Source organism: Cydia fagiglandana, chromosome 13 (assembly GCF_963556715.1).
Source record: "Cydia fagiglandana chromosome 13, ilCydFagi1.1, whole genome shotgun sequence".
NCBI lineage: Eukaryota > Metazoa > Arthropoda > Insecta > Lepidoptera > Tortricidae > Cydia > Cydia fagiglandana.
Window position 1 is genome coordinate 5,407,480 of NC_085944.1, and position 25,007 is coordinate 5,432,486.

At 36.3% G+C, this 25,007-nt stretch overlaps 1 protein-coding gene across 1 annotated transcript in view; it reads right to left on the minus strand.

Annotated features, from left to right (window-relative positions):
• Positions 1-25,007, minus strand: part of LOC134670110 (transcription elongation factor SPT6) — a 51,680-nt gene that overhangs the window by 20,530 nt on the left and 6,143 nt on the right. The window contains exons 8-10 of the mRNA XM_063527799.1: positions 24,746-24,918; positions 24,235-24,388; positions 23,542-23,684 (exon numbers count right to left, since the gene is read on the minus strand). Of these exons, the coding sequence (XP_063383869.1) occupies positions 23,542-23,684; positions 24,235-24,388; positions 24,746-24,918 (470 nt within the window). The remainder of the gene's footprint in view (positions 1-23,541; positions 23,685-24,234; positions 24,389-24,745; positions 24,919-25,007) is intronic.

A 25,007-nucleotide genomic window follows, 5' to 3' on the forward strand; every position in this document is an offset into this window, starting at 1 on the left:
GCGAAGAGTCTTTAAATCGTCCTCTTCGCCCACCAACAACAAACAAACCACGTGCCTGAGTTACGTTTGCTCAGACACGATCGAAAGAAAGTAATACGTAAACAAAACTCCTGCACGCAACACATATAAAAAAAAACTCCTACCGAACATCAACAAAAAAAAAAAAACGCGCAATCACCGATAGTTAACTAATAAGTAAGTATTTACTCCATCTAAAGTAACAACAATATATAAATAAACTCGATTTAAGTCGAGATATAGATAAGGAAAAGTAGGTAATTAACATAACTCCCGTACGAAACAACTACAATAAGATTCAACAATAAAGACAAACCTCAAAGAAATGAACCCGGATATTGTTAAATGCGCACGTTGGACTAAGTTAAACGATTAAAGAACTAAGAGGTCAACCAGTTATTCAAAACTTAAATGGATGTTAAAAATTTTTTTTAGAATCACCCTGTATGCTCTTCACATGTTTAACTTACTGTGTTAAGGTTCCAAAAGTACTACATATTTAATAAGAATATCTTGTGCTACCATTTACAAAACCGCAATTCACTATCATTAAGCTAGTAATAATATATTTAAGGTAAAAACAGCACCAAATATGTAACTGACTGTACTTAATTATTCTCCTACGCATCTATAGTGACTAATATTATTTAATATTAAATTAACCACCTTCCGGAACAAACAGTAATAAAACTAATAAATTTAGTACAACATTATAAAAAAAATAAACTGCTGACTGTACCTCGTTCACATCAAAAAGACAAATTCATCTTCAACCATTAAGCATAAAAAGAATAGATAAGCTTGCGGTACTATTTGAAAGAAAATTTAGGTATAACTTGCTTGACACTTCACTTCGGTAAAGGAATAAAATAGGTAGGTATGGTCAGCACTTTTAGCAATTAAAAAATAAAACTGAATAATTATATTTGGTAACTCACTAAGCAAGGGTAAATAATTCCAACTGACTGTACTTTTAATACATAAGAAACCTCCTACAACAAAACATTCTAAATTAATTAATAATTTTTAACTAATATTTTAACAATTATTTTGCCAACCATACCAATGAGGATAAATGTACACTAAAATAGGTACAGAAATACTTGTAACACCTGTTCATAACATTCTACTTCAAATTATTTAACTTACTACCTTCATAACTACAAGATAACCTCTCAAAAGTATAAATAAAATATTTAGTTTTAATTACACAGTACCGCAACACTAAGGTAAATTAATAAGTAATTGTAAGAATACAAGAATGGCTATTGCTTTATAACCTCCATTATACACAACACACGGTGCTTAACCGCTTTAACTACAAAGGAAATAATAAAAAGAATAATGGTCTTCCAGCTTGAACACACTAGAGCCACACGTAGGGCTGCCACTGTAACGGTTCGGGGAGCCCTATAGTGGTATAAAATAAAAGTAATAAAGAAATTGGTATTAACAAGTATATTAATTACACCAACAAGAAATTTAAGGTAATATTATAATAATAACTAGCTCAGTCGTAATTTAAATAAATAGGTATTAATTTTTAGAGCACAGGGGGTGAGTCTGTGTTTCAATAGGCTGGAAGACCTTGGTAACTAGGGGTAAAAATATTTGAATATTGGGCGCCTTTATAAAATAATAAAAACCGTCTGACCTCCAGTTAGATAAGGAATGAGAAACGAGCCTTGCAGATTCGTGGTGGTGAGCTCAACCACCCCGGTGCCGCAGCCGCCGCCTCCGAACGTCCATGCTAGTTAAGCCGCCAAGGAAGCACCAGCTCAGCGCGGTCTGGAGCACATCCTCGCCCATGCCGACGCCCTTGACTAACTAGGGGACTGAAGGGGTAAACGAAAACCTCTTCTTAAATAAACCTCTTTCTGAAATACCCTTTCTTGAAAGCCCTGCCTGAAGGCCGTTCCTGAAGGCCGTTCCTGAAGGCCCTGGAAATAATTTAAAAACAATAAGTATGTGGCTTTGCCGATTCTCGACGAGAGTTGAAATTCGCCAGAACGGTTGAGCAACTTACCCAATGCAGAAAAGAAGCCGGCTTGTAAGTCCGTGCTTTCATGTCGATGCATGGGGCCTTCAGAGGTTATGGTACGAGGAACATAATATTCTCCCTGAAAATAAGTAATAAAACAATAAGCACTGAACACGTCTCGAACAATTTGATACGTAGATCAAGAAAAATACTTACGATTAAGCGGTTTAAGCCGCGATTTAAACAATATGGCTCACTGGCCTTTGAAGAAAACGGATCGACATCCTACTCCATCACATCCGAAATAAAAATGACAGCTGACAGATCAAACCGAAGATACTTCCACTGCTGCGCTGCGTTTCGTTGAGCGCACGATGTAGATGCAGCTTCCAAACTCATTTCAACCAAAAAAAACAAGGTAATAATAATTTCCAAAAAGGAAAGAAGAAAGTTGTAAAATATTTAATAAGATTTTAATTTCTGTAAATTAATAAGAGTAAACATTTTATTGAAGAAAAAATCCAATAGCGAGCTACTCACGCCCTCTGTTGATCAATGCAAGTATTAAAACAAGTATTACCATTGCTTAACGCTAGATGGCCTTTATATTAGAAACGAAATATTTTAATACCTATGAGGCTTTAAAAAAATATTGTTACAACTTGAAATAAAAACAATTTCTAACGAGGAATTAATATTGATTTGTTTTCTTAAAATACTAATGTTTATGTAGTTGAAATGCAAATATTAAAGTGTGTTATCAATAATAATTTACATGATTAGTAGGTACTTTTAGGGTTCCGTAACTCAAAAAGAAAAACGGAACCCTTATAGGATCACTCGTGCGTAGGGGTCACAAAACCGTGCGTATTTTATAAAACCGGTTTTTCGGTTTTTGTGAGATTGCGAAACCGGGGTTTATTCAAATCGGCGGAACGCGGATATGCAGTATATATAATCCTCCACGTAGCTGCTGGCATACTCCACGCCTTCCTTACTTGGAACACCTATCCCTTTACATTTGAGACTTGAATAGCCACCATACCGGCTGGGGATAAAGGAAATCTGACGCCAACGAGAAGGCGATCATGGACTGGGCAGATAGGAACAAAACAACACTGTTTTAGTCGTTTCTCACAAAGGCAAAGGAACTTTCAAATCAGCTCGATGGAGAAGTGAACCCGGACCTAGTCTTCACAACAAGAGCAATAGACGGTACCCCAGTGGCCGCCGAGCTGTACGCGCTAGCGGATTTTCCACACTCTCAACACAGCCTAGTATTAGTTGTCATAGGTCTGAAAAGGTCTGAGTCGTATCCTGCCTAACACCACATCGCGGAAGTTTGCTTATGCTGATGATGCCCTTGTGACACAAAAAGACAGCTTGAAAATTGAACTAAATATCCTGGAAAAGGACCTGGATCTATTAGATGACTATTTCTCTCAGTGGCGTTTGTGCCCCTGCCCTTCCAAGACCGAGGTGTTCTGCGTTCACCAGTGCAACAAACTAGCCAACACGGAGCTGATATTAAAATTCAGAGGCAATCTTCTCCGACACAACTTTCTTCCTAAATATCTCCGAAGCATCCTGGATTGAAGCCTTAACTTCAAGGACCATCAAAGCAGTCTATCTGCAAAACTGGGCAAATAGATATAACGTTGGAGACTAAAAAGCTGTTCATTTATACAATTAGTGCGTATAATGTATTGTTTTTTTTAATTTGCTCTTCAAAATAATGAAACTATGTTTACAAAAGTGTAAAATCGAAAAACTCGAAAAAGCCGGTTTTATTAAAGTAAAAACCCGGTTTTGACAATTGGCTGTAAACCCGGTTTTTCCGGTTTTTTCGATTTCGGTGAAACCGGGTTTGTGACGCCTACTCGTGCGTCTGTCTATACGTCTGTCACAGCCAATTTGCTCCAAAACTATTGGACAAATTAAGTTGAAATTTGGTACACATATGGAAGTCTGCTACCCAAAGACGGACATGTGATATAAACAAATGAATTTTAAGTATAGGGGGCTATTTTAAGGGGAATATGAGAAAATTAGAAAACCAAGTTTTGCAAACCATATCGTGTTACATATTAAAAGGGCTTATTTTGAGGATCTCAAATATATATTTTTTTATAATTTTATATAAAACAGTTTAGAAATTATTTAAGAAAATAGGCAAAAAATGACCGCCCCCCCCTTATCTCCGATAATATAGGGTCTAAAATTTTGAAAAAAAAAAATACACAACCTTCTACCTCTAAATGACAGGAAAACCTATTAGAAATCTAGAGTCAAGCGTGAGCCGGACTTAAGAAAGAAAACGCGGTTGGGCTGTTTTAAGGACACAGCCGTAATGGTTTACGTGAAACTAGCTGTGGACAGCTTTTTCGAAAGCCGATGGCCGAGCTACGCGTAGGGCCGTAGGCCCAAGCATCCCTCAGAGGCTTTTTAAAACGCACGGCCGAAGGCCGAGTTGCGGGAGGTTAGTGCTCAAACACAGAACAATTATAGTTCAATTGTCTGAATGCGAAGGTCGAAAGCCCTGAAGGCCCGGAGCCTCCGACAAGTGCATGCTCCCCTGAAAGGAGATTGTCGATTTTGTTCTATCTTTTGCTAAGGGGTCATCCATTAATTATACTGGAGTCAGTTATGTAACGCTGCCATACATGACCCAAAAATTTTTTATTAAGCTATGAGCTTCATCACATCTGATATTTGAGTAATTCTAAGCATTTCTAGCCTGAAGTGGGGGGGAGGGTGGGGTACAAAGACGGCCGCCATCCGTCATCTTTAAAAAAAATCTACTCTGATCCTGGTGGGTACTAGGGCAAGTTTGGTATCATTTTCGTATAAACCAAAGACGTAGAATTCATTGCTGATATTTGTTTTTTCAATTTCATAGTAATTTTACAAGAAAAACGTAAAAAGGTGAAAAATTTGGTTGGAGATTTTTGCTACGCGGAGCCGAAACTACAAAAGATAGAAAGTTGAAATTTGCACACTTGATTACATTTATAAAGTGTACAAGAGATAAGAAGCGATTTTGAGAAATTCAACCCCTAAGGGGATTAAAAAGGGGATGAAAGTTTGTATGGGGTTCAAGTTTTATTTTAAGCTAGGAATTTGAAACTTCGTAAAACGATATATTATTAAAATACAAGAAAACTAATTTCAGCGTTTTTGAAAATTCATCCCCTAAGGTGGTGAAAAAGGAGTTGTAAGTTTGTATGGATATCAAAAAAATTTTCGAACGCGGGACTTGAATCTTTGTATTTGGGGATATTATTAAAAGACAGGAAAAGTAATTTCAGCGTTTTGTAAAATTCATCCCCTAACAGGGTTAAAAAGGGGTTGAAAGTTTGAATCCATTACAAATCCGAGTAGACACACATTTCTTATTGGCTCCCAGGCTTGAAATGCTTAGAATTACTCAAGGAACATATGTGATGAAGCTCATAGCTTAATAAAAAATTTTTGGGTCAACTTTATAACTGCTTCCGCTATTACATTACACGTTTAGGGGGAGGGAGGGGTCAAGAAAATGTGACATATTGTGACATGGGGGAGGGGGGAGACACAAACTTTGTGACGTCACTTTAACTTCATCAGTAACCGAAAATTTATTTAAATTATTTTATTCGCTGTACATTTAAATAACAAGTTTTTAAAACGATAATCGTTTTTATTCGTTTAATTTTCTTTCCTTAGCAGTGTTGGGTTATAAAATTACTAATATTTCATCATCTCAGCCATAAGACGTCCACTGCTGAACATAGGCCTCCCCCTTGGACCTCCATACGTGCCGGTTGGAAGCGACCCGCATCCAGCGTCTTCCGGCGACCTTAACAAGATCGTCTGTCCATCTTGTGGGTGGACGTCCTACGCTGCGCTTGCTAGTCCGTGGTCTCCACTCGAGCACTTTTCGACCCCATCGGCCATCTTCTCTGCGTGCAATGTGGCCTGCCCATTGCCACTTCAGCTTGCTAATCCGGTGGGCTATGTCGGTGACTTTAGTTCGTCTACGGATCTCCTCATTTCTGATTCGATCACGTAGAGAAACTCCGAGCATAGCCCTCTCCATAGCTCGTTGAGCGACTTTGAGTTTTGAGATGAGGCCGATAGTGAAAGACCACGTTTCGGAGCCGTAAGTCATCATTTCTAATATTTATATCGTCAAAAATATTTTGATAAAATATTTATAATACTTAGGTGCTTACTTAATTCGATTTGGCGATTTCGTAGAAAAAATGTGACGTCACACTAGGGGGAGGGGTTTGCCAAATGTGACCAAGTTTTTTTTTTTTTTTTATTATGAATGGCCTTACTCATGGCCACAGACTAGCCGAGGCGTAGACGTGGCCTACGATGGAGCGAGCTCGCCCAGAAGGTGCCTGTTCACTCTTGATTTGAAGGTTGCCGGGTTATAAGAACACGGAAATATAGACGCCGGCAAGGAATTCCATTCCTTGGCAGTGCGCATAAGGAAAGTAGAAGCAAAGCGCTTCGTGCGAATTGGTGGAATATCTACCAAGTAAGGATGGAAACCGGCCGTGCGTCTGAAATGTGACAAGGAGGGGGGGAGGGGTCAAAAAACCTAGAAATTCGTGTGACGTAATTAATGGATGACCCCTAAGCGATTGGGCCCAATACCTATACATTACTGGAAAAACGCGTAAGAAGTCTGCAACTAAGCGTGAGCAGGTCTTGATAATAAGAATTGTGGATAAGCTCTGTCAGGGCCACAACCGCAATTGTTTACGTGAAACGTGGTGCGGACAGCTAGTGCGAAGGTTGATGGCCAAGCTCTGCGTTGGGCCGAAGGCCTGACGCATCCGAGAGAGGTGCACCTCCACGCAAGGTCGAAGCATGACCTTTAGGAGGTTAATGCTCAAACAGAACAAATAATTGGTTTAAGTACGAGTAGCTAAGTGAGAAGGCTGAACTGCCGTATATCGCGACCATCGAATTTCGCAAATTGCGGGGATTTTTCTATTACACCAATGAAACCGTAGGTAATTAGAGTGACAGAGAGAAATGCCAGCAATTTGCGAACTTCGAGCTTCGATTTCCGCGGTTATAGCCCTGTTATCTTGAATTAACAGAGATACACCTAACAATGAAAAAAAAATGTAGGCACTATGCTTAACATAATACTTGAACAAAAAAAATGGGTAACTAACTATCCTAAGATAGCCAGCTGTGTGTGGACAAATTGAATAAACAGTTGAATGTACTTAAGAACTTCGCTTTGCTCGCTCGTTCAAAAATGTGTGCAGTACGGAACCCTTGGGACGTGAGTTCGACTCGCACTTGACCGGTTTTTATTTTGATTTGATATGTCATATTATATTAAATTACAGACACAGGTCTTGTTACTTTTGACCCACAACGTGTTACTTTCTGCACGCCAACGGGGTGATTAGTAACAAAAAAGGATTTTTTAAAAACAAAATACACAATTATAATGTTAGTCAAGACGTTAATGTACAGATCATGCACTGACGTTATATATGATACATTAAACTCATCAAAATAATAAGGGTTAACCAGAAACTAAGGTCAAAGTACAAAGTGTTACGTTTCTCCCCGCTCTACCCTACGCATCCAAAATTACTGTCCACCTATGTTCATCACTATATGTATTTTTTGCAAATAAATATATGGTTATCTTTATCAATAAATTAAGTCCTGGCAGGGAGGAACTTTCATTTTGGCGGATTCTTTCTCTCTGCATCTGACTGTACCTATAGCTGTTACGGCAATTTTTTGGTAAACTTACTTGGTTATATGTTCAGAATCTGAATCTCTATAGTAATTTAAGACGAAAATATTTAAAATATATGGACATACCTCTGGTCCTTGAACTACGTCCAAAGAGAGGCATGGCAATGGGAACTGAGAATGACATCTCGCTTCGTGTGGTAGGGCACAGCACAGCGGATGTCATTCCAGATCTACGAACGACGCAACGGAGCCACGCTGTTACGTCGTCGCCCAAATCTAATGTTTAATTTGTCTTTGGTTTTTATTTGTAGTTTCTTTGTACTTATTGTATTTTATTTTGTAGTTTCACAGTGCCTTGGTTTTACTGTAATGCTGTGTTACTTATTTGACTAATAAATAAATAAATAATAATAAATAATCTAGAGCAGAGCTCAACCTTACAGAAATCTGCAGTCAAATAACACTAGCACTAGACTCTACTCATAGTGTCCTTCCTGCCGGTGAGTATGGTTGCCAGTTATCAACGAGGGGTGCGGAGTGTTAGACTCGGCAACGCGCATGGAGTTGCAGGCGTCCAAAGGCTACGAAGATTGCTTATCATCAGACGGGCCGGGCCGTATGCTTGTTTGTTAGCGACGAGGTATAAAAAATAAAATTAAATATGCACAGAATATCATTGAATTAAAAACTTTGTTTTATTTTATAGTAAATTAGTATAGCACTCGATACACAGGCAATCACAATCCAGGCCGCAGCGATTTTGGGCTGTAAGCCTCGTAGGCCAGTAGGTATATCTCGGCCTCACAAGCCGCAAAAACTCGCTAGGACAGTCTAGACCGTAGCCGTTTATTTATTCTTGATTTCATGAAGGTTTGCAGAACAGTACGTAACCGCATTATACATCTATCTTAGACGGACCTCACAGCAACAAAACAGGTTTACCACTGCACGATTTTCAAGTAGTACACGAAATATTTACATAATGTTCCGTATTAATAGGTAATATTTGAAGATCAAAAGTTCTGTAACATAAATACAAGATCACAACATTGTCTTCACAGTTCATTGACGTTGACGTACAAAAGTACGTCAAATAGGTATGCAATATTAATACCAGCATAATGAAAATTAATTCCAATCAGTAAGTATGAGTCTTCAAACTTTTTTCATTCTAAGCCGGGTTTCAAGGAGCAAATTACTTAAATGATATTGGAATCGTATTGTTTTAAGATAGTTTACTGCCTTTTTCAACCATTATGCCCCAACAAATCAAATCTAAGATGAGACTCGAGCTCCATCTGATGATAATTATTTACCCTGTTTTTTTAAATAGTATTTGTCTACTGGTATACTTTTTCGTATATGTATATGATTTAAGGTGGATGTCTAGGGATGGGATGCCGATTATCAGCCAAAAGATGGCGTCACTGTGCACGAATTGTGGATTTTCACTATTTCTCCCAAAATACAAAGTTTCATAAGATGTGTTGATATGTGCGAAAACTATAAAAAATACTACATCCAAATCGAGACATGTTCAACTCAACATTGTCTCATTTCGTTATTACCGGAATCCAACTGCAAAATATTGCAATTTCTTGCATTCACGCACACTTACGTACTTAAAGTCACCTTAAAGTCAGTGTCAAATGTCAGCAGATTCGTAATGTTACAGTAAAGTAACCTAGAGGGCGCAGCGGATGAAATGTTTATTGTTGAAAAAAGATTGGAAATTAAATAATAAATTCTTGTTTGAGCAACGATTAAGAATTACAAGGCATTCAGAAGCAACTAATGTTTTCGACCATCAACTGTCATGTGCTCGTGGCACCCGTAGCCTCTATTTTGAAAAAAATCAGATTGTAGCTAAGATACATGGTTCAAACCCCGACAATGCCAGTTTTTTTTTTATTTTATAATTTTAGCATTCTCTTTTGAATTATTTTAAGCGTATGTTATTCTTCGAAACTAAACTTACGTGAGTAAAATATTTTCAGTATTTTAATTATTTTTTAATAATATTATGGGAAGATTTATAAAAGTATTTTTATTTTCCGGTTTTCAAAGCATATAAATAATGATTAAAATAATTTAAAAAAAGTCATGCATGAGGCTAATTAGGATCGCAGAATAGGTACATAAGAAGTCAACTATCGACGAAGTATAGCTGGTCAAGCAGATCTTGTCAGTAGAAAAAGGCGGCAAATTTGAAAAATGTAGGCGCGAAGGGATATCGTTCATAGAACATTTGGATTTCGCGCCTTTTTAGGGTTCCGTACCCAAAGGGTAAAACGGGACCCTATTACTAAGACTTCGCTGTCCGTCCGTCCGTCCGTCTGTCACCAGGCTGTATCTCACGAACCGTGATAGCTAGACAGTTGAAATTTTCACAGATGATGTATTTCTGTTGCCGCTGTAACAACAAATACTAAAAACAGAATAAAATAAAGATTTAAATGGGGCTCCCATACAACAAACGTGATTTTTGACCAAAGTTAAGCAACGTCGGGAGTGGTCAGTACTTGGACGGGTGACCGTTTTTTTTTTGCATTATGGTACGGAACCCTTCGTGCGCGAGTCCGACTCGCACTTGCCCGGTTTTTTTACTGACAAGATTTGCTTGACCAGGTATAAAATAAAAGTTTCCAAAATTTTATTGAAATGATATACCTACATGAAAGAATCAAATACAACACATTTACTTAAAATAACTTTTAAAATAAGGCATATAAAATTACTAAAAAGAAAAAATAAAATAAATAAATAAATACAAAAAGAAATGAGTGTTTCTTCGTGGTTTGAACCCTGTCATGCTGTTCAACTTGTTAGACTTATACTCAGTAGCTAAAAGCCACTAGACCATTTGACCATAGTAGACCTGGGCGAAAAATGCCTTCTTATTTCAGTAACCCATTACTGTCAAAAATATCAAGTTTGAATTGATTTGAAATATAATTTTTCATTGTCGACTTATTGACATCCAAACGTTGCGAGCATGTTGTACTTTAAACCATTTGGCAACGTCGCACGGGGAATTCTTCTGAAAATGTATGTCCTTTTATATTTTGATATTTATGGATATATGAGGATTCTTCTACTTATGTTGCAAATTGATTAAATTATCGAGAGAAAAATGCTAATGCAAAGAAAACAAGAAATATCCGTTTCATTTCTCATGCTATTGATTCGGTTAAATTGTGTTCTAATGTATGGGGAAGACAAACTAATTATAGCCAGCCTTTTATGAATGTAGTATGATACCATAGGGTATGGTGCTTTACGCACACTAGCGTCCCTTCCCCTCTCCCCCTGACGCAACCCCCCCTTTTTGCATGAAATATGTCCCGGTTCACAGTTTTTTACATTTTTTGAGGAAAGAATATATTTTAGGAAAAAAGTGTCAATGAAAGAAATAATCCTTAATAAATTCTTAATAAAAAAGGTCATATTGATTTTTTTACATGATGCACATTCATGTATTAGCTTGTTAAAATTCGAAATAACATAGTTTTTACTTAGAATTCGAAACTCATTTATTATACACGGTGTAACACGAGGAAACCGAATAATTTTGACAGCGTATTCCTGATCATATTTAGAGACAAAAATGTCCTATAAACTTTTTTGAAATGCGGCTAGTTTCAGAGTTAATACCAATTTAAAAAAATAAAACAAGTTTTTATTGTTACATAGTTCAAAACGCCTTTTTGATGGCGATGTTGTTACTATGGGATTTAGACTAAATATCCTTATTGATATGTCAAAAAGTGACAATTAAGTAACACGATGCAAAAACTATGTTTTACGAAAAAAAAGTAAAAATCCATGTTAACTGACAAGTTTACCAATAACATTTACTTTTTATGTACATACATATATATTCAAAAAATTAAAAAATGGCGGCCAAGTGCGAGTCGGACTCGCGTTCCAAGGATTCCGTATATTACACAATTTTTAACAATGTATTTTTTATTTTATTTATTTATTTATTTAGATATTTAATTCAGGGAACAAGGCCCATATTACAAATACCTTACAGACTAACATACATATGTATTTTATAAACTTAAAACTAAACATTATTTATGCGAAACGTGAGTGAAATCTTTAAAAAATCCGTAGGAGTCGGATCAAAAACTGTAATTAAGTCCGACTCACGCTTGACTGTACATTTCTAATAGGTTTTCCTGTCATCTATAGGTATAGACCTATTTTATGTATTTTTTCAAAATTTTAAACCTAGTAGTTTCGGAGATAAAGGGGGAGGAGGGAATAGTCATTTTTTGCCTATTTTCTTGAATAACTTCTAAACTGTTTATTCGAAAATTATAAAAAATATATATTTGAGATCCTTACAATAAGCTCTTTCATTTGATAGTAACATGATAGAGTTTGAAAATTTTTATTTTTTAATTTTTTCATTTACCCCCCAAAAGTGGCCCCCATGTTAAAAATTCATTTGTTTACAAACTTACATATGTGTACCAGATTTCAACTTGATTGGTCCAGTAGTTCCGGAGAAAATCGGCTGTGACAGACGGACAGACAGACAGACGCACGAGTGATCCTATAAGGGTTTTGTTTTTTCCTTTTGAGGTACGGAACCCTAAAAACAATAAAAAAAATTGTTTTCGGCGAAATTGACCTAAACTCATACAAACATTTTTTCCTTCTTTTAATTTGACCTCAGAAATAAAATCTTTCGCATTTCTTTAGGACACCTTGTATAAAGTGTTATAAAATGAATATAACCTTTTTTACTAAGAATTTAATAAGGAACTATTTCTTTCATTGACACTTTTATCCTAAAATGTATACATGAGGTCAAAAAAAAAGAAAAGATGTAATATGTGTTTAGGTCAATTTCGCCAAAAAAAAAATTAATTGGTTTTTTTTTTAATTTTATGAATGAATTTGTATATAAAAATTAAATGCAATTGGTAAACTTGTCACTTAAAATGGTTCTTTTTCTGTAAAACTTAGTTTTTGCAAAGTGTTACTTGTCACTTTTTGACATATCAATAAGGATATTTAGACTAAATCCCATAGTAGCAACATCGCCATCAAAAAGGCGTTTTGAACTATGTAACAATAGAAACTTGTTTTTTTTTATTGGTATTAACTCTGAAACTAGGCGAATTTCAAAAAAGTTTATAGGACATTTTTGTCTCTAAATGTGATCAGGAATACGCTGTTAAAATTATTCGGTTTCCTCATGTTACACCGTGTATAATAAATGAGTTTCGAACCCTAAGTAAAAACTATGTTATTTCGAATTTTGACTAGCTAATACATGAATTAGGTGCATCATATAAAAAAAATGAATATGACCTTTTTTATTAAGAATTTATTAAGGATTATTTCTTTCATTGACACTTTTTTCCTAAAATGTATACTTTCCTCAAAAAATGTAAAAAACTGTGAACCGGGACATATTTCATGCAAAAAGGGTGGGTTGCGTCAGGGGGAGGGGAAGGGACGCTAGTGTGCGTAAAGCACCATACCCTAAGGTATCATACTACATTCATAAAAGGCTGGCTATATAGCTCAATAGTGGGACCGGATTTTTGCACTAAAAGTTTTGATAATTCTAAAGTTGAAAAAGTGATACTTATCTGATATAGGACATATTTTTAAGCATATATGCTATATATGATGAAAAGTTAGAACGAGCGTTAGATATAAATTAGGTATTTATATATTTTTAGTAATGATTTTTTAATATTGAATTAAAGTGCAATGTTTAAGTTCCATTGTTTATAATATGTATGACGCTTTATAATGTAAAATTATTAGAAATTTTTTTAACGTGCTTCTTTGTCAAACTACAATTAGCTTATTATTTTGTCGATATTGAATTAAAGTTTAATAAATCCACAACAACATATCTAAATTTATAAGTTAATAGGCAAGCTAAAAAGCTAGAAGAATAAGATATATGCTTTAGAATTAATATGCGTTTTTTGTCCTATAAGATCTAATATTGAATTAGAGTCTGTAAAAATAAGTCTATTACTATAAAATAATATACGCAGCCATATTATGGAAAGTAAGAAATTTCTGTGTGTAGCTTGCATTGTAATAGTAAAATCTAGTTAAAAAGGCGCGAAATTCATACATACGCCGCGCTGGTCCGTCAGTCGCCGGCGCGGCGCTCGAGAGCCTATCATAGCCTACCTATACCTCGCCCCTCGCCCCACCTCCCGCTCAGTAACACTGTCTGTCTTTTCTTATCATTCATTTGTTTGTTTACCGTGCACATATATAAATTAGATGCGGACATTACGTGAAATTAAAATATCTTATTAAGTAAAAATACCTACAGCTGGTCAATCAGATCTTGTCAGTAGAAAGAGGCGGCAAATTTGAAAAATGTAGGTGCGAAGGGATATCGTTCCATAGAAAATTTGAATTTCGCGCCTTTTTTTAGTGACAAGATTTGCTTGACCAGCTATATTTCATTATCTTGACTAATATTGTAATAAAAATGTACAAGATATTCACAACTATTTTTTACTATACATAGTTTGTCAAAGGACTGTCTCATTTCAAACATAGACAGGGAGAATCATCATACTATCTTTGACTTACACTAGTACTAGCACCCAAAAGAAAAGGATGAATATAGTTTTTTGTTTTTATTTACTGACAAATTGGTTTGACCAACTATACCTATTTCTGGTTCCTATTGTCATGTCCTGTCCTATTCAACGTCAATATCATAATATGTATATTATAAACCAACTGCTCAATATTACACGGTATACATCCTGAATATACAATAAGGTAAGTGGCCTCACTTACCTTATTGTATATTCCGTGTGGGCCGTATATGCCTATATACAGCCCACCTTAAATTAAAATGGTTTTTTTTTAATAAACAGGATATGAAGTATGAAAAACTGACTCAAATAGGTTTCTCATTTATTTAAGTTTCTTCATTATACCAAAATAGTTATAAAAATATCACGATACTCTTGGAAAATATACCTTTTATAAAAGTCCTATTATAGGCCTTATTGAACACTACCAGTGTATTACTTAATCCCGCAAAAAATAATCATTTTGACTGTAGGTAATAACAGATTTTATTGTTTTTAACTTAAGAGTTATACATATACAAATAACAATATTTGATACTTCATAACAGGAGGATTTATTTATAATAAGTGAAAATAATTATTTTGGGTCTTAATAACTAAAGATATAAAAATTGTCTAGTTTACGCGAAAATAGTAGGTAACTAAACATAAATCTTTATTAGTTACAGTAGTCTCATCTTTTAACATCTGGGGGCACGGCAGTGCCCCCGCCAAGACGAGAAAAGCGCAAGGGCACTATCTACCTTTTCTGGAAGCGCTTCGTCGTTTTTTGGAACCCTCATAACTTGGGGTTGGATTATACCAGTTAAACAAAGTTCTCGGACTTATTAAGCATATCAATTGCATAGCTCTTATACTTTAGATTTTATTCATATCTAAAAACTTCGATTTCGTCACTGACTCACTCACTTGATGATCATCAATACCGGGTACTTCCTGAAGTCCTCTAAGAAGCTGAAATTTGGTATGTAAGATAGTTTTAGTACACAAACAACAAATAAATTCAAAAAAAAATTATCCCTAAGGGGATGAAGATGGGGTTTAATTTTGTATGGGAAATCAATAATCGCTGAACCGATTTAGTTGAAATTTGGTATGTAGATAGGTATTGTTATGGGGAAGGATATAGAATAGATTTCAACCTCAAAGTTTACCCTTACGGGGTGAAGGCAGATTTCAACCCCAAAGTTTACCCTTACGGGGTGAAGGGTTATATGGGGAATCAGTAAGAAGTACATTGTGTAACAGATGCCCCCAGATACTTATTTCAGGATTTTTAATAGTAAATCACCCCCAACCCTTTAAATTAGGGGATGGAAGATTGTCATAAACAACATACAAAAAGAAGTGAAATCCCATCAAAAACATTTTGATGTACAATGTTGCCCAAACGAAACCATAAGGCTCGCACTGTCAAAAAGTTATCAGATCTCTTGCCAAGCTTCTAACTCTACAAGCCCTCTAACTTTACTAGCTCTACACCAAAAGTGTGTGGCTTGGCCGTTTCGTTTCTACAAGAACTATTGTATGTAAGTATAATACAAAAACCGCCCAAATGCGAGTCGCACTCGCGTTCCAAGGGTTCTGTACATTACACAATTTTTAACAATATATTTTTTTTAGAGAAAAGTGAGTAGTCTTTAAAAAACCCGTAGGTATCGGAAAACTAGGTACTTAAGTCCGACTCACGCTTGACTGCACATTTCTAATAGGTTTTTCCTGTCATCTATAGGAAGAGAGCTAATATGTGTTTTTTTTTTCATAATTTTAGACCCAGTAGTTTCGGAGATAAGGGGGGAGGGGGAATGGTCATTTTTTGCGTATTTTCTTAAATAACTTCTAAACTATTTATTTTAAAATTACGAAAAAATATATCTGAGATTCTTACAATGAGCCCCTTCGTTTGATATATATATATAATTAATATAATAATTATTATAATATATTAATTATTATATATATATATATTTTAATTTATTGAACAATAAGCTAAATAAAGTACATTATTATTACAAGACCCATCGTGGGCAAAACCTTGAGGAGGTTTGTATGCCGATGGGGAGTTCGAGAAAATAACATGACAATATACATATCTATCTTATACTAATTAAAATTCTAACAAAATTCTTTTATATTAATTCATATTCTAATTCTCTTATATTAATTATAACAAGATATAGTTTTTTTTTCTTCTATTTATCATTCATCTCAAAAGTGACCCCTTTATTTGAATTTCTATTATTTATGTATCCTTGGGCTAGAGACTTACATGTGTATACCAAATTTCAACTTATTGGTGCAGTAGTTGCGGAGCAAATAGGCTGTGACAGACGGACAGCCAGACACACGAGTGATCCTATAAGGGTTCAGTATTTTTCCTTTTGAGGTACGGAACCCTAAAAATAATGAATTTAATAAATTTTTCACCTTATGCCCATGTGGCGGTAGCGAAACAGCCAAGCCACATATTTTGACTAAGGTGTAGAGTTAGTGAAGTTAGGGCTTGTAGAGTTTGAAGCTTGGCTCGACAAGAGATCTGACAACTTTTTGACAGTGCGAGTCTTATGGTTTCGTCTTAGCAACAAAATTTACATGAAAATGTGTTTGGTGGGATATTTTTTTACAGTAAAAATATTTATTCGTAACAGTAAGTATTATCTTTTAACATAATTTTTACAGTACATCTGGTGCTACATTACGACCGGTGCTATAATAAGCACGTTAAAACACTCCCTTTGACCGTGTTTTAAAATTCGTCACTCGTTGCAAAATATCTATTTTTCGCAATTCTATCGTAAAAGAAAAGAAAACTAACGAAGAGGTTTTACGCATACGAGGGCCGCACTGAAAGTTTTGCGTAACTTTTGAATAAAATCATTTATAACCATAATAATACATTTATTGCTTCTCAAAATGTTTCCCTTTACATTCGATGCACATATTCACTCGCTCAGACCATTTTTGGAAGCATGAGGCCCAATCACTTGACTGCATGTTTTCGACGTGGTGATGAAACGTAGTAACTGCCTTATCCGGGGTCTTAAATGTCAAACCCCAAATTAAATCCTTAATTTTGGGAAATAGATAGAAGTCACAGGGTGCAATGTCTGGATTATAATCCGTATAAGAGACATTTTCCACGTTTTCGTAATTAAAAAATGTTTTTGCCTTTATTGCGGTATCGGTGGACGCATTATTATGACGCAGGAGGATGCGGCTTCTCGGTCGTCTCTCGCGGTCTTTTTCAATGACTGCGGGCACACAAATGGTAGTGTACTACTCAGTATTTAACGTTCTTTTATTATTTAAAAGTATGGTACAAAAAAGTCGCGTTTAAAAAAAACAGACGATCAAAATGTTTGGCAACGCTTTTGGCTTGTTGAACTTCTATGGGCCTCCTGTCACCTTCGAAAGACCCATTGACTGGACTAATGCCTTTTTTCCGGATCGTAGCAGTAAATCCAGATTTCATCTCCTCTAACGATGTTATATACAGCATTTGAACTTTCTTGCTTGTACTTACGCAGCATTTCTCGGCACCAGTCAAAAAGTACCTGTTTTTGGACTGAAGTTAATTCGTGAGGAATCCAAAGACAACAAGGCTTCCCGACTTTTAAATATTCTTGTAAAATCTTTTGTATTTGTCTCATACCTATCCCTAATTGTCCTCAAATTTCGTCATAGGTGATTTGTGGGTTTTCTTCAATGAGTCGTCTCACAGTAGCCACGTTTCCTTGAATGATCGCCGTGGACGGTCGACCTTCACGAAAATCATTATCTAGAATAATACTGTCTCTACTAAATTCACCATACCAACGCCTCACGATGCTCAGATGTGGTGCTTCAATCCCAAAAGCATTTTGAAGGCAAGCACTACACTCTTGCGGAGTAAGCGAACTTTTAAAATCATAACAAAATCATAGCTCTAAAAATATTTTCGCGTTAAAGCCACGTTCAACGCACTGACTTACTTTGACAAGCCATTAAAAACAAAAGACGATCGATTTGTCGCCAACATTTGTCACATTCCATAATCAAAAGCCTGTATTTTTTTTAAATATACAATTCATAATTTAAATGTTTACCAGTGGCCAGTAGTGCAAAACATTCAGTGTGGCCTATGTAGTAGGAGAGAGGAGGAGTTTGTTAAGAACTATAGACAATAGAAGAGGAAGGATGCTTGGGCACCTGATACGACACGACGAATTTATCAAAAATATCATAGAAGGGGAAGTTGAAGCAAACAGGAAGAGGGGAAGACCAAGGAGAGCGTACATGGATCAAATAAAGGAAAAGATCAAAGTCGTGTCGTATCGGGCTGTCAAAGAGAAGGCGGAGGACCGCCAAACATGGAAATTGCTCCACCGACAAGAGTCATACTCTTAAATATATGATGATGATCGTAAATACCTACCTATGTATTAACAAAAAAAAGTCACTTGTAATTAGTTACTGCCTTTAAAAAGTATAAGTGCCTCAATGTTATTAGACTTTTTGATTCTTTAAAACGTCTTTAGGTCAATAAAGCAAGTGAAAAATTATTAGAGTTAGACCAAGAAAAGTCTGCAGCAATTTTGACAGCCCACGCAGTGCAAGTGTTATTTATAAGTCATAATTTCATAGAAGTTTCTTCAAATCGACCTTATTAATAAGAGATTAAAAATATTGAAAATTATCTTAAAATATTTTAATCTAATATTTCATCTCATACGTTCAATAAGGCCCGAGACTAGACCTTTTTACCTGCACTGACAGTGGGCCTTCTTAGCAACAAGTACAAATTCAGAATAATTGGGAATAATAGGGAGCAACTGCTATTTTTGAATGCTGGGCCTTGTTACCCGCCGGGCCTCATATGCCTGCACCTCAGCTACCTTATTTATTTGTTTTACAAGGGGAAAAGTTGTTGATTAACCGCTCGTGCTAATATTGATACCCAAACAAGCGAATCATTTTTTTTTATTAAATAGGAGGCAAACGGGCAGACGGATCATCTGGTGGTTAGCGATTACCGCCGCCCATGGACACCCGCAACACCAGAAGGGTTGCAAGCGCGTTGCCGACCTTTAAGATGGGGGTCTTTGAAGGTTTGAAGGTCGTATCGGACAGTTCATTCCACAGTTTGGCTGTGCGAGGCAGGAAGCACATTCACAAATTCAAACATTCTAAAATTGAACCACGAGCGTAGTTAGTGGTTCGTAAAGTTGAACCTTGAGCGTAGTGAAGGTTTCAAGGGACGAAGGTTAAATAAAATTTTCACCACATCAGCTCGTAAAGGCCCTCTTGATTGTTCGTAACGGATAAGAAAAGTGGCATTTAATTTGATGCAAATTTTGAGTTGTTACCGTAGGTAAATTGGATCAGTTGGTTGGTAATATTGACTTTAAAATGATAAATATTGAATAACGTCAGTTTGAAATTGATTTTATGATAAAGTAAATATTATCGGAGATGATCGCTCTTAAAAGATATATGTCGCTAGTCATTTATAACCTAAAAGCGCCAAATTACGCAAAATTATATTGAAATGACACCTGTGTATTGAATTTGAAGAATACTTTAACAAGGGTAGTTATCTGTATGACAATGCACCTAAAATAATTTTCAAATGTATCTATTATTTCTATACTTAATACGATAACGAATTCTACGTAAACGAAACCGCGGGCAATCCCTAGTACATATAGAAATAAATAAGGGAAGGTAAGTTTCCATTAGTGTACTGTGTAAAATAACTATTTACCATTGATAATAATTTTATAAACGCTTTGCGTATTTTTAAGGGCACCGCGCTAACCGCTAGCCCGCGACCGTCGATCGCTGCCTCCTGCCACGGCGCACAGCGCGGCGCGCGCAAACGCCGCGCGTTTGAAATGTAACTTAATATAAGCTCGGAATGCATACTTACGTGTCAGTATTTAGTGTCGCCGTGATTTTATATTTCTAATCTTTTGTGTGAGAAGTAAGATCTTTATTATGACCGTGTAATATTAACTCTACAAACTTTAATTCAATATTGGCTATACTGCTTAACGAGAAATCAATATCTAGACAAGCACATTGTCTACATTTCTAACTTTTTACATGTATACTAAGTTGATAGATAATATCGTAATTTTGCAATATCAGCTACTCTAATTCTGTATTTACATAATAATTCCTGTTTTTACGTTCACCAGAAAGCAGCTGTTCCAGATTTCTAAAAACCGAATATTGTGGATAAATTAAAGTGTTATGGAATATGTTAAAGTTTTTTGTAACTTTAATTTTATATTTACATAGTTATTTAGCAAAAATTGAAAATTTAAATATGGCCGAACGCACCACCTGAAATTTTCTAACTTTTTACATGAATGTTATTTAACATGCTTACAATAACATATCAAAAAAGAAAAAACTTTAATGTTATCAAAACCCATTTTTGTTCCACCGCTGGTCTAATAATTAGTTTTTCAAAAAGCACAATTTGACCGAATATATGAAAGAGGGTCATTGTTGTTGTAAAAGGTGTGCAGGAAATGATACGTTTCTGCACTAGAGCAGTTTAGGTTCCAATTCCAAGTACGATTTTATTATTATTTTTACAATAAGCAATTGAAATTTGGGTATAAATGCAGTGCCGGATTTAGACATTTGCCGCCCGTAGGCTATGCCGATTTTGCCGCCCCTATCCGCCTGGCTTATAGGTTTTCTAGGTTGTATCTGATATCGAGAGCACTCTATCCTGAGTTTCGGCATGGGGTCGGAACAATTTAGTGAGATTCAATACCACGAAGACACAAGAATCGCCGACCATCCCAAATTTACCATGTAGTCAGATGGGTCCCAAAAAATGTAGGTATCTAAATGAAAGCGCGAGCGTAGCGAGCGCGAAATTTTTTCGAGAAAATAAAAGGTACATTTTTAGAGTTACGTACTTCAAAAGGAAAAAAACGGAACCCATATAGGATCACTTTGTTGTCCGTCCGGCCATCTGTCTGTCTCAATATAACGGGTCTTGACATGACAGAGGACGGCAAAATCGACAAATAATGCTTGTTATTTAAATTTTAAATTTAACATATAAATAGGGGAGCGGCAAAATTCTGGTCGACCCTATCTGAACAGCAAAATAAACAATTTTGACCCAAATTTGCCGCCCCCTAAAATCTGCCGCCCTAGGCTTCAGCCTACTCAGCCTAGTGGTAAATCCGGCACTGTATAAATGGATTTGTTATACAATTTCCATTCTGATATTTGACTCCCCATTCCATAAATTACTTTTGGCCAAATTGTTAATTGAAAATACCTACTATAAAAATGTATTTAAAAAAACACATGCATTTTACTTTCCTCGTATGCGAAATGAAAAGTAGAGTGTTTTAACTCGGGTGAAAGGCAGCATTTTTGAAAAAAAACCAGGCAAGTGCGAGTCGGACTCGCGCACGAAGGGTTCCGTACCATAATGCAAAAAAAAACAAAAAAAATGCAAAAAAAAAACGGTCACCCATCCAAGTACTGACCACTCCCGACGTTGCTTAACTTTGGTCAAAAATCACGTTTGTTGTATGGGAGCCCCATTTAAATCTTTATTTTATTCTGTTTTTAGTATTTGTTGTTATAGCGGCAACAGAAATACATCATCTGTGAAAATTTCAACTGTCTAGCTATCACGGTTCGTGAGATACAGCCTGGTGACAGACAGACGGACGGACAGCGAAGTCTTAGTAATAGGGTCCCGTTTTACCCTTTGGGTACGGAACCCTAAAAATATCATCTACTAATGTTATTGTTATGCACAAGCAGAAGATATTATAGAATCTTGTTTATTTACAAGAAGATGACATTTTTCTCCACATACCTATATATTTTTGAGAAAAATCTAGGTATTTTAGTTTAAAAATCATTGTTACAATAAATATAGGCTTTTCCAGAGAACATTTACCGAAACGAAAGCAGAATTCACAAGGGTTTTCGGTGGACGACCCGTAACGCGAATGATTGTTTGGACTGACCTTTCTATAAATATATAAATGTATTTTATTGTGTAATAATCATAATAATTATTAAGTTATATTAAATCTGGGAATGAAATTATATCAGAAAGGAGATTCTTAAATGAGTAGGTATACTCGTAACATGCTTTGTGCATTAAATATACCTCCCTCTATTGAGTGAAAATAAAACAAAATACACAGGTAATCTGTGTTGCGGTTTTAAAGTGCCATCTGTTACACCTTTGACAAATTAAAAATGATTGCTTGTCAAATGAAGTCGCCATGTTAGAATTACACCGATACTATAAGCATCACTCACACAAACAAGCAATGAGGCAAAATTTTACCAATATTCAAAGGCTTTTTTCTTAATAATTTTAATCAAAATCTAGTATTTTTTTACGTTAAGCGAAGACAGAAATATATATACTACCCAAACATTACATATACAAGTGAAGAAACCCTATATAATAGGAGCTAGGGTGCCAAGAAAGTTGTATGAAAATCGAGCAAGGAGAACCACCTTAATGTCGAAATAAATGCCAAAATCAACTGTCATTTTAATTAAATTTGCGATACGTGTGCTTTGATCCGAGCCCAGCGGGCATCTGATCAAAGAAGTTGCGTGCACGGAACCGCTGATATCATATTTTGGAACTTATTCATTGAATGTGAAATAAAAAAAAAAAGTAATCCTGGTAGTCGCTCAAGCATACAATTGCGCGTTATTAGAAGCAGTTTTCATATTTTTATCTTTTGTGCACAAATTGTTACGAATCTTGAAAGTCCGTTTTAGACCTATGTTCGTGATCGTTTTCTATCGAGCAAAAGTCAAAAACTTAGGATTCTAATCACTCTAATCAGTAGAAAAAGCCCTCAAGTTTGCTAATTGAATGTATGGCAGCTGTATCGTGATCCAAAAAAGAGCTACGGCTTTTAAAAAACTCCGTTTTCTGAACTCACTGCACCTTAACGCGGGACGGCGCGCCGCCGCTGTCATCCAAAACAGATTCATTCAAAGTCTATACATTCTGATCGCGGTCGGTGCCGGGCGGCGCGAGCGTTGGTCCGCACGACTACAGTGGTGGTTAAGCTCGGTTTTCCTAGGATAACGGTGCCGTTATATAGCGGCCGCCTCCATACTAAATAATACCGCTAAATATGGATGTCGTAGTAATTGTATAGACGGCCGCTATATGACGGCACCGCTATCCTAGGAAACAAGAGCATTACTGGGACAAACCTGTCAATATCCTCGTCCTTGATGAGCCTCATGTTCTCGGGTATGGGCGCGTCGGGGTTCTGCATCACCTTGTCCAGTTGGAACTCTCGCATGTTCTCCAGCAGTTTGAGGAGGTTTTCCTTCCGCTGCTTTAGTTGGCACCACTGGGCAATGAAAACGTTTTTAATTAAACATTTGAAGACATTGCGAAATAAGCCTTTATTTAGCACCTCTTTAATATTAATATCCAGAACTTCCATTGCATGATCGTTAATTAATTAAATTGTATGAAAAACTGCTTACAAAAATAAAGGTTTAAAATTACTGAAAACCTGCGATTTTCCTTGGTCCAAAATGTCTGAGGGATTTAAGTGTTGTAAATAAGGGATCTAGCATATAAGAGACTTAGGACATAGTTTAGCGAAAAGGATTTGTCATTGACATTATGTTTTTTATTTCACAAAAAGTTCAAATATTGACAGGTTTTTGAGATTTGGATCCTGTTCCCTAAATTACATCCTGTGTCATCAGAAAGTTTTATTAACGAAGTAGAATGGCCCAAATTAACCGAAGTATCAAAACTGAAATTGAATGTTCTATGTATATTAGGTCTATGTTGCTCTGTAGTCTGTGACCGATTAATCCGTCTTTGGCGTTGGACCTGCGGTGGGGATATATCGGTCATTGGCGTCCGAAAGTTAAAAACAAACATACCTTAGCATCATACTTGTAGACCTTCCAAAGATCATTGATACTGAGCTCCGGTTGCACGTATTCCTTGCGGTAGAACGCTATGAACGGAACCTCCAGCGTCTGGTTCCTCATGAAGTCCAGCGCCTGGCGGATCTTCACCACTGTGCTTGGACCCCTGAATGTAATAGAAATTCATTTAAATATCGACTTTAACGCATTCACTGCCAGGGGGCGTGGCCTAGGAACAAACTTGTATGACGGTGAACGCACATGTGCGTTGGGGGCAGTGAATGTGTTAATACCTAAGATTTAATAAGCCAGCTCGTCCCTATCAACCGCATCAACTTGTTGAGAAGAATACAGGATTTCTAGATATCTAAGTATGTACCTAATTTTTTGTTACGTAACAGGCCGCAAATGAGATAAAAATATCAAAAGATCCACTTATGCTTGGCTGATCTTTGAGAACCCTTAAACCCGACTCCATACCTTCTTAAAAATATTTTTGAAAGTGAGGTTTTCATATACTGACCTTCGAGTCCTCTCGCGGGACTCCTGCGAGTCCGCTTTCGAGACGGGCGGCTTGAGGAAGGCCTGCTTGTATATCCATTCGGCCTCGTCTTCCAGTTCAGAGCTGCCTTCGGCCACGGGGGTGATGGGCACCTCGCGGATTTGCATGCGCTCCGGAATGTCAGTTTTGCGGATCTATGAAAATATTTTTAGTATAGTTGGTCTAGCCGCAGTATTTAATGGAATACCGGCGACCGGTCTGGCCTAGTGGGTAGTGACCCTGC